This window comes from Crinia signifera, chromosome 4 (assembly GCF_055691185.1).
Source record: "Crinia signifera chromosome 4, ASM5569118v1, whole genome shotgun sequence".
Lineage (NCBI taxonomy): Eukaryota > Metazoa > Chordata > Amphibia > Anura > Myobatrachidae > Crinia > Crinia signifera.
The window spans coordinates 204,832,038-204,848,527 of NC_139220.1; the positions used below are offsets into that span (position 1 = coordinate 204,832,038).

Consider the following 16,490-nt stretch of genomic DNA (forward strand, 5'->3'; position numbering starts at 1 on the left):
GGCAACGATTAAGACATTTAAATGCACATGGCCCCACACCATTATAATGTTTACCCTCTCCTCATAGGCGTGCGCTACACATTTTATTAGGGGGTGCACTGTCAAAGGAGTGCACATAGCTCCACCTATTGGGCGTGTCTAACACCACCAATCAGGCATGTCTTCCATCATCTATTGGCACTCGCTACAATATAAAAAGTCTCTCAGCCACACCAATCTCCTGGTGTGGCCACACCATCTCCTGCCTATTTCAGTTGTAGTCTTCTAATTGCTCTGTGTAACAGTACATGCAAATACAGTCATAAACATATATGGATGACGCAGGTATTTAGTGATATGACAATGGTCTAGTTCAATTAACAATGCAAACACACATATAATTGATTGATGGGCGCTTCTTTAAATGGAATACAGTTCTAAAAAGCAAAAGTATTTGGTTAACGGTATTGCATTAGGGGGTGCCTGTGTACCCCTAACACTCAATGTGCGCACACCTATGCCGCTCCTACATAATGGATATTACAGTATGTCATTGTTTGTGTTTTGTTCTTAATGTAATTCAGTAAGTGTACTGTATAAATTATTTGTTTAAGGCTTTGTTTTGAAAGTGAGACTTGAAATATCTCAAAATATATTTACTGATTCTGTTTGAACGTATGTTATAAGTGTGTTTTTTACTTTGGCTCAGTCAAAAGGAATGTCAGCTTCTAACTGTTCTCACAAAGCTCTGTTGTGTCACTACATTTCCTCCTGCTGCTTTTCAGTGGATGATGCATGCCACCCACTTGCTGCTGATTGGTTGGACTACAGCCCAATTCAGCTATAAAAGCTGCTGACGGAGTTTACTGAGCTCATTTACTGGTAGGGAAAGGAAGCACAGATTTCCTTTTTGGGTGCAGTGATTTTAACCATACGGAGAATTGTTTCTAGGTGATGTGAGCAGGATCTTGCTTCTGGAACAGGTAAACATTTACTTAAATTGATGGTTGTAAGCTCTGTCTTTTCTGTGTGAGATATTTCATTATGTTAATGTGATTTTACATGTTTGGTAACATTTTGTGCAATACTACTTATAACTGTCCTTGTAATTGTAAGAAACATCTGTTTAGGAAATGTTATATTGTACTATGTAGTGAATTCTGTACTTGTACTTAGCATTTGCAAATGAGTTTTGAGCAGTTTGTGTGTTTCTATCCCATGTTCCTGTCCAGACGAGCAGCACTGATAATTTCATTTTTGTCTGTTGCAGGGTAATTGTATATCACCCAGCTGGACACATGTGGGTTCTGGAGAAGCTGAAGGCAGCAGACATGCAGGGGCATGTGTCTTATCTGACAAGAGGTGTCCTCACTGACAAGAGTCAGCGTCCTATTCCTTGTTCTAATGTCCTAACTCCAGACAGGATCCCTGAATTCTGTATTCCTCCTCTACTTTCATCACAAAGGGGGAAAAGACTAAAATCCATATACAGGTCAGTGCCTGACCTGAGTGGAGCTGCCTTTGAAACTGGAACACTGAACATGCCAGAGACACACATTATCCAAGTGGACAGTGCAGAGGAACCTATTGAGGAAGAAAGTACTAATGCTGACCCCCAAGCTCAAGCAGCACTATCTCTTCCCCATCTATCCAAAGGGAACACCTCTTATGGATTCTGCACTTTACTTGAAAGCCCCAACACCAGAAGAAAGGAATCTCTTTTCCACAATGACCCTGCCAGCCTTCCAATTCTTATTCCCAGAACAAGCTCAAGCACATCCACCTGTCATGGAGCATTCTCTTGTGGCAGTTTCACAACGCTGAGACTGAGACCACTGAATCGCTCCGGCACCATGGACAGTGAAACCTCCTCTTCTACAGACTCTTCCCCATTCAGCTCTCCTCTGCTTCACAGGTCCATATCTAGAAGCAGCTCTCTGCTGAAAGCTATAAGTCAGGACAAGCTGTTCTCCAGAGCCTTCAAAAGAAAGGGAAAGTCAGGGCTCTCTAGAAACAACTCCCTGTCAGCTGATGAGTGTAGCTCCACAGACAGTAGCCCAAACATAATTCGGAGAGTATCTGATGGGATGATGGACTCCGTCTTTCCTATGGACTTTCTGTATTCTAGAGGCAGCTTTGTGACAGAAAATGCTGTGTTGTTAGAGAATGGAGGTTCCCTTCGTTTATCTACTGAATACTGCTCCACAGCACAGAGGCTGCGTATCCGACTCATTAGTGTCGAAGGACTTTACCATCCGGATGTTGACCCCAAAAGTATCAACTGTTTTGTGACACTCTCCATCAGTCCTGGGAAACAGCAGAAGCAGCGTAGCACGGTTATCAGGAGGAGCAGAAATCCCATCTTTAATGAGGACTTTTTCTTTGAAAACCTGTATCAGACACAACTGCATTTACACAGCCTTAAGATTAAAATCATCAACAAAATGTGTGGCATAAAGCGGGACTGTGTCCTGGGACAAACTGAGCTCTCGCTGCTCAGCATCTTGTCTCCATAAATGGATAACATCAATATGTTTTGTAAGCGCTACAAATCAGATCAAAAGTGATTAATGAACACTGATTTTCAGAGCACTGCGAAGGCTTTCCTACTAAATACTGACTTTTTAACCATTTTGTGTATAACTAACACACAATATTTATTTCTAAAAACAATGTCCTATTTCATTTCCAAATATATGTTCTATTCTTGTTCCAAATATAACATCCCATTTCACACAATTTTAGCTTTATTTCCATTCCTAACTCTTTGAGCGCCAACATCTCTGAGAGATGTTCAAAATATCCGCTAAAAATGCCAGCGTCGCCCACATTTGTTATATACATTCAAATAAAAATGTTGAGTATAAAAATATTATGGGAGAAATTGAATAGGATGAGAGATTCAGAAAGTGAGAGATTTAGTAAGAAATCTCTAGGTTTTTTTTAAAGCGGCAATCATTTACACTGCAAAATCATTTTGATTTTGCAGTGTAAATGATTGCTGCTTTAAAAAAATCCCTGGAGATTTCTTACCAAACCTCTCACTTTCTGAATTTCTCATCCTATTAAATCTCACCCTAGAGGTCATTATGATGAATACAAATGTTTGCTTGGCAATTTTCACACCTTTTTTTTTTTTTTTAATATTCACTTGGCACTCAAAGGGTTAAAAGAAAGGGAATGCGCCCCACTGGGGATGAAAACTGTAACAGACAGATTGTAGAGAGTTCAACTGTTTGAAAGATCTGTTCATGCATCTTCTTCACATTAAAATGAAAGAACAGATCACAATATGATACTGTATATAACCAGTAACCAGTTCATCTCTGTCCTGGCGGTCGGGATTCCGGCGTCGGAATTCTGAACGCCGGGATCCCGACCGCCGGGATTGTAACTGCATCCCGGTATAACAGCACTAAGTATTTACACACTTTTCTGCCTATTTCTGCTACGACAACAATTGGGGCATTGTAATTCTTATCAGACATGCAGATGCCTGTGTTACCCACCCTCCTCTAGATGTCCACACATCACATGGCACTTACATAACCAACGAGGGCAGCTACACCAATACAAAAGTATTAGTAAGAGCATATACTGAATGTGTGCATTATTTGTATTTTAAGTTTATTTTTTATACACATTTTATTTAACACACGTCTGCCACAACATACTTCTGTTAATTATTGCTGTTTGTTTTTTAATTGTCTAAAATCTGTATAGGATATAATATATTTTTATATATTTATTTAATTATGAATAAACTATTTATTTTATGAACTATTTCATCGTAAATGAGTTTTGCTGGATGGTACTGCATATTGGGTTTTTAATATTTGTCTTGAGTTCATTCATGCAGTACTGTTATCTCTCGTTCAGTAGTGGGTGTAATAACCTGCTCCCATCTGGTAGTGTAGAAGATAATAACTAACACACAAGGATCACTGTGTGTGGAAAGTGCAGTGTGCATGTGCGTATGTACTGTAGTAAGGTTTATATGCAGGAAGTAAATATTGGCAGAGGTGAAGCTGGGTATGATATTTTCCCTGTCTAATAATAAACTACAGTTATGATTTTATATCCAGATACACAAGACGGATACACGCACAGCATCATTTAGTAATCTAAACTATCTGTCAGGTCACAACACAACCAGGATGACTGCTCATAGCATGGAAGACAAGGCATGAGGTTGTAACACACTATAGCACAAGGGTGGGCAATAAGCGGCCCTCCAGCTGTTGATGTACTACACATCCCAGCATGCCTTGCAACAGTTTCAGCATGGCCAAATAGCAAAACTAAGGCAAGGCATGCTGGGATGTGTAGTTCATCAACAGCTGGAAGGCTGCTTATTGACCACATTGCTAGAGCACCAGTGAAACAAAGGGGTCTTATTTAGTGTTAGAACTAAATGATCTGCCAGTGGCTAGAGGAAAATCGGTTTGGAATATTTAGGGTTGGGAAGGATCATATTTTAAGTTCAACATATGTGAAAATAACAAGTGAAAACAAGTGAAATAAAAATAGCTTTTTTGCCATCCTTGCACCACAAAATGGTTTGCTTATGTGAAATTTTGAAGGTCGACATGGTTTAGTTCGACACACGGAATTGCTATTGTCGACAGTAGAAATGTCAACATGGGCTTTCCACTTTTTTCTTTTTAGTCGACATGTGCCGACATGCGGTATTTCATGCCCTACCATTCACTAGGGCGTGGTGGGAGAATATAATAGTGAGCGTAGCGAGCCACCGTGCCCAAAGCATGGCAAGCACAGCGAGCCATGCGAGGGAACACAGAAAACTTTGACGGTGTCCACGTCGACATCCGGGACAAAAAAAGTGAAAAACCTATGTCGAACTTTAGACTGTGGACCTAGTTATTGTCGACTATTTGTGTTGACCTTCCAATCATGTCAACCTAATTCATGTGTTGGCCTAAGCCATGTCAGTGGCAGACTCAATGCATGTCGATCTAATATTGGTCGACCCAATGACCCACACCCAAAATTTGTGCCTCAATGATACCCCTTTTCCACTAGCAACCTGGGTCGGACCCGGTAATTTGTACCCGGTTCGAACCCGGGTGGGACATGGGTAGGAGACACATTTCCACTACAGTGCTACCCGGTAAATTGCCTGATCATCCCCTTTTACACTTAACCCGGGTAAGGCCTTTTTTTCCCTATAGATCAGGGGTGGGGAACCTCAGGCCCTGGGGCCGTATGCGGCCCTCGTAGCCATCTGAGTGGCCCTCCCACCCACCAGGCGGCTTTGCCGGGAGTCAAGTAAAGGGGAATTCTCGAGAGAGGTCGGTAGTTCTCGCAAGATTCCTCTTAATCAACAGCAACTGGAGACTGTCAGTCCTATTCAGCGGCAGCCGCCAGAGTGTGGGACGGCTGCAGCAGAACAATTTGTAAGAGACATTTTTACATATGGCCCCCGAAGGATTTTTTCCCAATACAAACGGCCCTTGGCACAAAAAAGGTTCCCCACCCCTGCTATAGATAAACATAAGAAAAAGCCTTTTTAAAGGGCTTTACTATGGGAGGTCACAAAATAGGGCCACCATTACACCAAAACGGCCACCATTAAAAATATTACCATATTAGAAGAAGAGACCACACTCATTTCATATAAAATAACTTTTTTTTTTTACTGGCAAATATTACGACACTCATTTCTTTTAAAATAACATTTTTAATATTTTACTGTAAAATATTAAATATTTGGAACTTTTAAAAGTTTCTTCACACAACACAAGAAAAGACATGCCAAAAAAGGGTAACAAACAGAGTCCTGGGTGCTTCTTTCTGGTGTTATGCTGCCTTGCCTTAACCCAGTGGTTCCCAACCCTGGTCCTCAAGTACCCCCAACAGTGCATGTTTTGCAGGTCTCCACACAGAATCACAAGTGCTATAATTAGCTCCACCTGTGGATCTTTTCAAATGTGCCTGAATAATGAGTGCACCTGCCAGGTGACCTGGAAAATGTGCACTGTTGGGGGTACTTGAGGACCAGGGTTGGGAACCACTGCCTTAACCTGAGGGCTATTCCTTCTTCGCCCCAATAGAAGCAATGCAAATAGGTATTTTGGTAAGGAATCTGATGTAGCGCCTTATTCCTTACCAAAAAACCTATTGACAAGAAAAGACATGCCAAAAAAAGGGTAACAAACAGAGTCAGGTAAAATGTTTGCCGTACACCAGAGCCTTTGGCATACAGAACAATGAAAAAAGTGCATGTAAACATGTTAAAAAACAAGTGCCCATAAAAAATTTTAAAAGTGCAAGATGTAGGCTTTAACCAAACTGTGCCCACAAGGTGACTGAATGCAATAAATGTATTCAACATTGTTATTGCAATAATGCAATAAAGAATTTCGAAGAAAAAAAAACAAGTATTTCTTATGACAAATTACCATATACCGTAAATTCAGGGGAGTCTAGGTTTGGCAGCAGCGTGTTGTCACGGCTAGTGGTGTTTGCCTCACTATACTCTGGGTTTAGTGGGGCACTGGTAGCAGTGCTGGAGGCATAGCTAATGGAAGTGTTGGGGGCGTGGCTGGCACCAGTGGTGGGGTGGTAGCTAATTGCTGTGCTGGGGGCGTGGCTACTGGGGCCTCTATATGGTAGAGGCTCTCGGTGTGGCTGTTGCTCACACGAAGTGCTAGGGGCAGAGGGAGTTGGCCCTCTACTGTATTGGCCATATGCATACTCATGGTGTACTGGGTATGCTGGGGCCTGTGAAGCATGTGGTGGACACGTTGGATAATGAGGAAGTGGCATATACCCATGATTAAGTATCCGTTCCAAGAAGGACAATTGTCTGTCCTGCATGTCCTTTAATTGATCCAAGAAAGAGTGCTGCATCTGTCTTTCATTTTCTAAAAACTTCTCCATACGAGCATACTCATTGGCCTGCATGTCGGAGTCCATTTCACGCAGTTGATCTATTACTATTGAAGAGAAAGCTCTCGCTGCTTGATCGGAACGGTTTGCTTTTTTCTTCTTTGGCGGCACCTTGTAACCTGCAAGTGGGACAAACAAAAATACACTATAAACATAAAATAGCAGAGGTGTTTGCAGCCCTGTGCTTGCGGCCCTATCCCACCTGCACAATTGCGGCACTCTGCAACATATACCGTTGATAACTGGGATAAATGTTTTTTTTACTTACTATTTGAAAGCAGTTTTGGTGTTTGATGTTCAGTCGCTTGCTCCGTTGCTGTTTCGGACCCCTCCTCCACCATGGACTGTGCGGTGTCAGACAAAGCAGACCTATCAAGTAGACTGCACTCTTCATCGCCATCTTCCGAAATCAGGAGCGGAGAAGTTGGGCAGCACGGTGACATTGCCATGGTGGACTGTGTGTCAGGTGGCTCCTGGCTACTCTCCATTGGTGGCTCCTGGCTACTCTCCATCTGGCTGGCCAACGAGGATGACAGTGCCACAGGATTAATCAGAGCTGTGTTGCCAAATGCGCTGTAGCATAGATCGTAATGGACCCACTCGACACGTGCGGCACCGCTTTTTTTCCTGTTCTGGTCAGAGACCTTGGTGAACTGCCTCTTTAGTGCTTTCAATTTGTTAAGCACTTGCTGGTGAGAGCGGTGTATCCCCCTAGACTCCAGCATCTGGGCAATATTTCTGTACAAGATTGCGTCTTTTACGGTACCAGTCACCTGGCGCTTGATTTCCTCCTCTGCCCTAATGAGCAGCAGCTCCTTCACTTCAGCATCAGACCAATTGCTGGCAGCCATAATGAAGTTGTGCTGCGGGATGATTAGCAGTGTCCGCTGGGGCAGCCTGTGGTGCTGGCGGCAGAGAGGAAGGTGGCTGCTGGAGCAGCCACTGATACAGCAGGGAAAAGTCAGGACAGACATGCAGCACATGTGCACACAACGCTGTCCTCCGTGCTATGTGCGCAGTCTGCGGGGCTCTGAGTGATGACATCACTCACCAGCGCCCCAGCAGCACCAATCAGTGAAGATTTTTACATGCTCAGTCAAATAACCCGGTTAGGGAGCGTTTCCACTACCCTTGAAGCCGGGTGCTAACCGCGTGCTACCCTGATCATGACCTGGGTAGGATTGCCGGGGAATCCAAACCGGGTTATTTGAAAGGGAGCATTTCCACTAGCAGAAAAACCCGGGTAGAAGCGCGTCCCCGTGGAGATTACCGGGTTATTTCTTCTAGTGGAAAAGGGGTATGAGGCTCTCTAAGATGAGCCAGATAACAATTTTATAAGACAAGTGACTTTGCACCCAGAAAATCCATATGCATTGCAACAGGTGCAAATCACATGTACAGTATATATATTGTGCATGCAGGGTAAATACTGGCTGCTATTCCATGCAGTCCACAAATTTTCCACAGCTTTATTTATACACTACAATTTAGATTTGAGTTTGGACATGCCCTCTCACATCTTAATCTCCCCACAAACGGTGCATCTTCCCCACCTGTAGTGCATTATAATTTGTCCTGGTGCAAATCTACTGTACATGTTCTTTTTTGCTTTACTCCCAAATCATAATCAGCCCCAGAATATTTGAGCTAGAACCCAATGACTGATCTAGGTCTCAACTGCATGAGCCCCAAAGATTTATAATAAGTTGAGGATGGGCAGGGTTGGACTGGCCCACAGGGGTATTGGGGAAACACCCGGTGGGCCCGCTGCCTGGGGGCCCACCGCCTCCTATAGAGATCAGGCTCCAGACTGTGCATTTTAATTATACATTATTCATATATTACCTTTTACTGCACAGGTCTAAAGGGGGGGGGGGTTTGCATATGATGCTCATTGAACTCCAAAGAAAGGCTTCCCAGGCATCAGGGACACACACAATATATTATACGGGGTTCTTCTGCAAACTATACATTTCCCGCTGCAGGGAGGTTGGACCTGCAGCAGGTACAACCTCTGACTCCGATCCCATGCGCACAGGACTGTACATCACATCGGATGTCAAACACCTCTGATTTGGCCACTTTCACCAGATGTCTCAGCCCAATCCGTCGTAATTGGGTGAAAATAGGCCAAATCGGACTACTGTATGGGGGGGGGGGTCTTAAGGTGTATTTTCTGCAGTGCATTGTTGTTATTAATCTGGTACATGTATGCATGCCCTAATTACCAGGTAGCAGTTTATTTCTCGACAGGATCCCATCGGTCACAATACTGAAGCCAAAATCCCAACTGCATGACAGTCACGATCCAGACAAACAGGGGTCCACAACCCCCGTAGAGGCAGAATAGAACCTCTGGCGAGCGAAGCAAGCCACAAAAGCCCGCAAGGGGCTTTTTGGAGCTTCTCCCTGTTGGCATATTTTTTAGATATAAATCACAAACAAGAATGCAGGATGGTAAGTGCCTTTGTATTGGGCACAGGACCCAGGAGGCAGCACTGTCACTGCACCATGCCACCTGAATTTGCCTTGAATGGCAATCTGCAGTCAGAGGCATTGCTGCAGCGCTCCTTGGAGCACCATAAGGGCAGGTGTTAAGGAGCAGAAGACTGTAATCCATTGGGACAAACTAGGAAAGCAGGCTAGATGAAGTTCTGTCAATACTGCTGGCAGTGGCCACTTTGGCGAGCAGGCTGGGCTCTCATTGGGACCCACCCACATTGCAGCAAAGTGCAGTAAATTGCAGATCTGTGAGGAAAGACAGGGGCTAAAATGATGGAATTTGTGTTATTTTATCCCCGTCCCATCCTTACGGACCTGCAATTCCCATTCTGACCACTCCACTTTTGCAGGGGTGTGCAGGACTATATGAAAAATAGCTTGTCTCCCGCACATTCTGGGAGAGCAGATAAATATGCATTGGAAGCACAGTTTTGTGACTACTGTATTTGTGTGCTTGGCTAAATGCATCTAAATCAATCACAGATTACGCTTATATACTCAGAATAACTTGCCTGTGATTAATGCAAAGGATAACAGTCAAATGAACGATTGCTTCACAGTAATAAAACATGTTTCCTAGTCAGCTTGTAAAGGAGAAGGCTACTGATGTTTTTTTTATTGTGTACTTAGAAAAAAAAAAAAATTGTTTGGTAACCTATGAATTGCACTGTCTGAGTTTGTACTGTATGCATAGTGTATTGATTTTTACGCACTTGTTTAGTACCACTCTGTGGCCACATATCCTTTCAGGTTCCAGGCACATCTGCTCTGTTGTGTGCAGTAGCGAGGTACATAGTGCTGGGCATGGCGAGCTGGAGGAATCTAGTATTTGCCGGCAGCTCTGCATGGATAGCAATAATGTTCCTCTGCAGAGATCAATGTTCTGCCACTGAGTGCACACACCTGCTTAAAGCAGACCAAGAATGTATTTCTTCTTGAGATTAGTAAAACAATTGTTCCAGCACTATACAAATGCATACAGAAACAAACAGAAGCTGTAATTTACTAACAAGTGTAAAGGAGCCTACACACGGGGACAGTGGTGTAGCTAGGTGCCACGGTGTCCGGAGCAGGGGCATGTCCGTGTCCGTGTCCCTGTCCCCCCCCCCCCCCGATTTGTAATAGGCGATGCTCTTGCGCAGTGAAAAAGGGGCGCGGCCTAACATTATACCACACACTATAATGCCCATTGCACGTTTTAGCAAACTTTGTAATACCCATTACACATAAGGCCACACATGATGCCCATTACATACTATATAACAAACCGTGATGCACATTACATACTATATAACAAACCATAATGCCCATTACATATTTGACACATAAGTGCCACTTACCTACATGCTCATTGCTAGGAACTTCATGCTCAATGCCAAGGGGCGTCATGCTCATTGCCAAGGGGGAATGAAATAGCACGTTGCCAAGGGGGACTGAAATAGCTCGATGGCAAGGGGGACTAAAATTGCTTGTTACCAAGGGGGGCTAAAAGTGCTCATTGCCAAGGTGGACTAAATAGCTCGTTGCCAAGGGGGACTGCAGAATGCCCCCCCCCAACCCATCCCCCAAACCCCATGATTATTCCCATCATGATTATTTAATATCGTTATTTAAAAAATAAAATCCATCTGGTCCTTGAGACAGCGCACAGCAGCAGAAAGTCAGCCTCCTCCTCCAGACTACAGTCAGCGCTTGGGAAGGAGTGATGTTGATGATGCTGCTGCAGCCAGAGAGGAGGGAGTGACTGTCTGTGTGTAGCAGGCAGGGGAGGAGTCCTCTCCTGATTTATGCTGCGCAGCGCTGCCTGGGAGCTGGCCCGAGCAGCAGCAACAGAAGAGGCCAGGGTGAAGAGTGACGTGCGGCGGGTGCGAGACTCGTGACGTCATCTTTTTCCAGGGACCGGCTCCGGGTGAGCAGGGCAGACGGGCCGCGAGCGCCAGGCAGGGAAGCCGCATTGACTGTACCAGCTGCTGCTGACGAGGAGGGTATTTAGCTCAGCGTCTGCCTTTGCTGCTGCTGAGCAGTTATTCGTTGTATATTTGCATTACTGGGTTTCATCGCAAATGTTAATACCGCTGATATACTGATAATACCACTAATACAATAAAACCATCTGTACGTTTCTATCGGGTGATTAGTATGACAGTAGCAGGTGACGCTGCATATATTTGGGCTCTGATGCTAGGCAGGGCTGCTATGTGCGCCCTATCACCTGAGTAATATATCCCGCAGCCAGCCTGGGAATTGAAGGAATCAGTGCGGGACACAGCATTTCCGCACGCAGTATGGCAGGCAGCACGCTGGGGTATATACAGCCCGTGACGAGCCGTCCCCAGTGTATGCTGTAAGCACACGCTGCTGCTGCTGCCGGTGAGTGCGTGAGTCACTGCCATACACTAAGCAGCCCAGGCAGTGAGGCGGAGTGTGGCCAGGGAAGTGCCCTCCCGGATGTGTGTGTGCGGGCTGCTGCTGTCGCAGGGATTCAGGACTAGGGGCGCACGCTGCTGGGCTGTCTGAGGGTGACAGCAGCGTGACAGCGGACTCCCGGCTAATTTGCGGAGGGGGGTGCGGTGCCCTGCGCCCCTTCAGCACCCGGAGCGTATGCTCCACTGGCTCCGCCCTCTCTACGTCTCTGCACGGGGATACTTACTGAGCATTCTGAGATATGCTCGATTGCACACAACGCTCAGCAAGATTGCTCAGCAAATATGTGACAGTGCCCCTGTAACGGTGTGGTGTACGATGGCGTACCTGGATCTGGATCAGACGTCAGAAGCTTCTGGATTCTTCACGGCTTCTTCTGGAAAACCTGTAGCAGGGAACGGCACAACCTAAGGAGACCCACAAAAGACAACTCTACCACAGTTAGCAGCAATGAATATTTATTAAAAGAAGACGTAGTACAATTGCTGCGGTATTATTCAAATATATGTGCAAACATCAAATAACTGAAGTGACGTGTAAACATTCCTGAGAGAAATATATAGTCAACGACCATGTCAGTATGATTCAATGGCCAGACTGCAGCGGTCATTACCAACTCTACCAAAAGACGATCAAAGACACCGTTTGCATATAAAATCATCACAATAATGACAGCCAGAAAGACACTGAATGATAACGCTATTAAAGAGAATGACTTCAAAGAAGAAAATATTAATACGAATAGGATTGTCACTTAAACACTTCACTGCACCTGTAACGCTATGACAGGGAATGTCCGCCGGGTGGCGCTACACACCCGATATATCCTAAACTGTAGTCCCTGGTGCCTACAACACAGTTCCTGAATTCGAATAAAGGTCCCACGACGCAAAATCCTCACTAGGAGATTAGGGCCCTATTTTAGTGTGCACACTAATGTTAAATGGTCCTCTGGGTAGAGGGACAAGCAGGTTCCCATACCTTAGGGTAACCTCCTGTATTAAAGGCAAAAAGCAAGCTTTGGCAGTGAGAACTTATCTGGACTGTCCTGATTACTTTAAGATGCTTTGAGGACACTTTCCATTGGGGTGGCAGGACACAAGAGACTCAAGGGGTAGTGTCCACGTCAGTGGGCCTTAGGAATGGGCTTAACCAGGGCAGCAGGGTGGGGGTCACTCAGTGGGGAGACAGAGTACCTGTATCACTGCTGCCGCTGCCGGCTCCCACCAGTCACGATATCCTGGGGCTGGCACTGGGCTGAGTCCTCTTCTCTCTCTCTCCTGATGCTGGTGGCGCGTCCTCTGCTGACCGGGATGCTGCTGTCAATCACCGCCGGGCCCGCTGGTATGCTCGCCGCCCACTACCTCAGGTGTCCCCCGGTAACAGCAGGGATACTGCAGTCAGAGGCTCTTCTCTGGCTCCCGGGGCTGGTCTTCGGCCGCATGCTGCGGTCCTCTCTCTTCAGTGTGCTGACAGGGGAAGCAGCTCCTCACAGCTTTCACAAGAAAAGAAGGTCCTGGAAGCAGCATTGGCTGCGATGTTAAATCTCTTTGGGGGCACAGGGGCACACCAGGGGCACAGGGGGTACCCTGTAGTGGGATGCCACACATAGCTAAGTGTCAGTGCTGTGCGCTAAGCAATCTGTTGGCACCAGTGTTCTCCGGTTGTTATCAATATAGCCCCGGCATGCAGAGAAAATGCCCTGAAATCACCCTGTGTGTAGGCATCATTAGTGTGCAAGTAACAAGACATTGGTTCCCCCGGCACACTGAATAGTTTTAGCAACCAATCTTGAACACTACATGATAATAGAATTCAGAGATATTGGTTACATATACCTGCGCAGGTGTATGATATGCCCCCAAGCCGCGTCAAGGCTTCTCTGTATATTGGGGGTCCCTAGCGCTACAGTATATCTAGGTGCAGGGTGTGGCACCCCAAAAACTATCATAAGCTAGGAGGCCCAGTGCGGCATGCCAGTGAGATACTAAGTGTTAATAATTAGTGATAGGAAGCCGAAGCTATACATAAAGGGAGAGATAAATGGAATGTAATTAAAATAAGAGAGAGAGAGTGTTAGTGAGGGAAAAGTGTTAATAGAATGTAAGGGCATGCCGCACTAAAGCCACCCAGCCCAACCAGTCCAGGGGCACCACACCCCACACCACTGTTACCCTAAATTGGGTTTACAATTAGTCAGCAAGGAGCCACATGATAATGGCTCCTTACTTGGTATATCTGAACTAAGAGCTACCTACCTTGGAGCAACCCCAGACTACTCCATGTGGCACATCAGGACCTGCATCTCCGCCTAATGCAAGCTCCTCCCTGCCTCTCACAACATACATACAGATAGTGGTAGATGCTCAAATTAGTTCAGTAAAACTCTTCAGGTGCATGCAAGGGAGGGGTTAATACTTAGTAAGTAACAAGACATTGGTTCCCCCGGCACACTGAATAGTTTTAGCAACCAATCTTGAACACTACATGATAATAGAATTCAGAGATATTGGTTACATATACCTGCGCAGGTGTATGATATGCCCCCAAGCCGCGTCAAGGCTTCTCTGTATATTGGGGGTCCCTAGCGCTATATCTAGGTGCAGGGTGTGGCACCCCAAAAACTATCATAAGCTAGGAGGCCCAGTGCGGCATGCCAGTGAGATACTAAGTGTTAATAATTAGTGATAGGAAGCCGAAGCTATACATAAAGGGAGAGATAAATGGAATGTAATTAAAATAAGAGAGAGAGAGTGTTAGTGAGGGAAAAGTGTTAATAGAATGTAAGGGCATGCCACACTAAAGCCACCCAGCCCAACCAGTCCAGGGGCACCACACCCCACACCACTGTTACCCTAAATTGGGTTTACAATTAGTCAGCAAGGAGCCACATGATAATGGCTCCTTACTTGGTATATCTGAACTAAGAGCTACCTACCTTGGAGCAACCCCAGACTACTCCATGTGGCACATCAGGACCTGCATCTCCGCCTAATGCAAGCTCCTCCCTGCCTCTCACAACATACATACAGATAGTGGTAGATGCTCAAATTAGTTCAGTAAAACTCTTCAGGTGCATGCAAGGGAGGGGTTAATACTTAGTAAGTAACAAGACATTGGTTCCCCCGGCACACTGAATAGTTTTAGCAACCAATCTTGAACACTACATGATAATAGAATTCAGAGATATTGGTTACATATACCTGCGCAGGTGTATGATATGCCCCCAAGCCGCGTCAAGGCTTCTCTGTATATTGGGGGTCCCTAGCGCTACAGTATATCTAGGTGCAGGGTGTGGCACCCCAAAAACTATCATAAGCTAGGAGGCCCAGTGCGGCATGCCAGTGAGATACTAAGTGTTAATAATTAGTGATAGGAAGCCGAAGCTATACATAAAGGGAGAGATAAATGGAATGTAATTAAAATAAGAGAGAGAGAGTGTTAGTGAGGGAAAAGTGTTAATAGAATGTAAGGGCATGCCGCACTAAAGCCACCCAGCCCAACCAGTCCAGGGGCACCACACCCCACACCACTGTTACCCTAAATTGGGTTTACAATTAGTCAGCAAGGAGCCACATGATAATGGCTCCTTACTTGGTATATCTGAACTAAGAGCTACCTACCTTGGAGCAACCCCAGACTACTCCATGTGGCACATCAGGACCTGCATCTCCGCCTAATGCAAGCTCCTCCCTGCCTCTCACAGCATACATACAGATAGTGGTAGATGCTCAAATTAGTTCAGTAAAACTCTTCAGGTGCATGCAAGGGAGGGGTTAATACTTAGTAAGTAACAAGACATTGGTTCCCCCGGCACACTGAATAGTTTTAGCAACCAATCTTGAACACTACATGATAATAGAATTCAGAGATATTGGTTACATATACCTGCGCAGGTGTATGATATGCCCCCAAGCCGCGTCAAGGCTTCTCTGTATATTGGGGGTCCCTAGCGCTATATCTAGGTGCAGGGTGTGGCACCCCAAAAACTATCATAAGCTAGGAGGCCCAGTGCGGCATGCCAGTGAGATACTAAGTGTTAATAATTAGTGATAGGAAGCCGAAGCTATACATAAAGGGAGAGATAAATGGAATGTAATTAAAATAAGAGAGAGAGAGTGTTAGTGAGGGAAAAGTGTTAATAGAATGTAAGGGCATGCCGCACTAAAGCCACCCAGCCCAACCAGTCCAGGGGCACCACACCCCACACCACTGTTACCCTAAATTGGGTTTACAATTAGTCAGCAAGGAGCCACATGATAATGGCTCCTTACTTGGTATATCTGAACTAAGAGCTACCTACCTTGGAGCAACCCCAGACTACTCCATGTGGCACATCAGGACCTGCATCTCCGCCTAATGCAAGCTCCTCCCTGCCTCTCACAGCATACATACAGATAGTGGTAGATGCTCAAATTAGTTCAGTAAAACTCTTCAGGTGCATGCAAGGGAGGGGTTAATACTTAGTAAGTAACAAGACATTGGTTCCCCCGGCACACTGAATAGTTTTAGCAACCAATCTTGAACACTACATGATAATAGAATTCAGAGATATTGGTTACATATACCTGCGCAGGTGTATGATATGCCCCCAAGCCGCGTCAAGGCTTCTCTGTATATTGGGGGTCCCTAGCGCTATATCTAGGTGCAGGGTGTGGCACCCCAAAAACTAT

The 16,490-nt window shown here is 45.4% G+C and overlaps 1 protein-coding gene across 1 annotated transcript; it reads left to right on the plus strand.

Moving 5' to 3' along the window:
* Positions 1–864: 864 nt before the first annotated feature.
* Positions 865–2,926, plus strand: LOC146072516 (C2 calcium-dependent domain-containing protein 4C-like). Its single transcript, XM_083179739.1, has 2 exons — positions 865–962; positions 1,250–2,926. The coding sequence occupies exon 2, from the start codon at positions 1,278–1,280 to the stop codon at positions 2,493–2,495; it is 1,218 nt and encodes a 405-aa protein (XP_083035865.1). The 5' UTR covers positions 865–962; positions 1,250–1,277; the 3' UTR covers positions 2,496–2,926.
* Positions 2,927–16,490: the final 13,564 nt, after the last annotated feature.

Coding starts and splice junctions, on each gene's coding strand:
- LOC146072516 (XM_083179739.1), top strand. CDS start 1,278: ATGTGGGTTCTGGAGAAGCTGAAGGCAGCAGACATGCAGGGGCATGTG.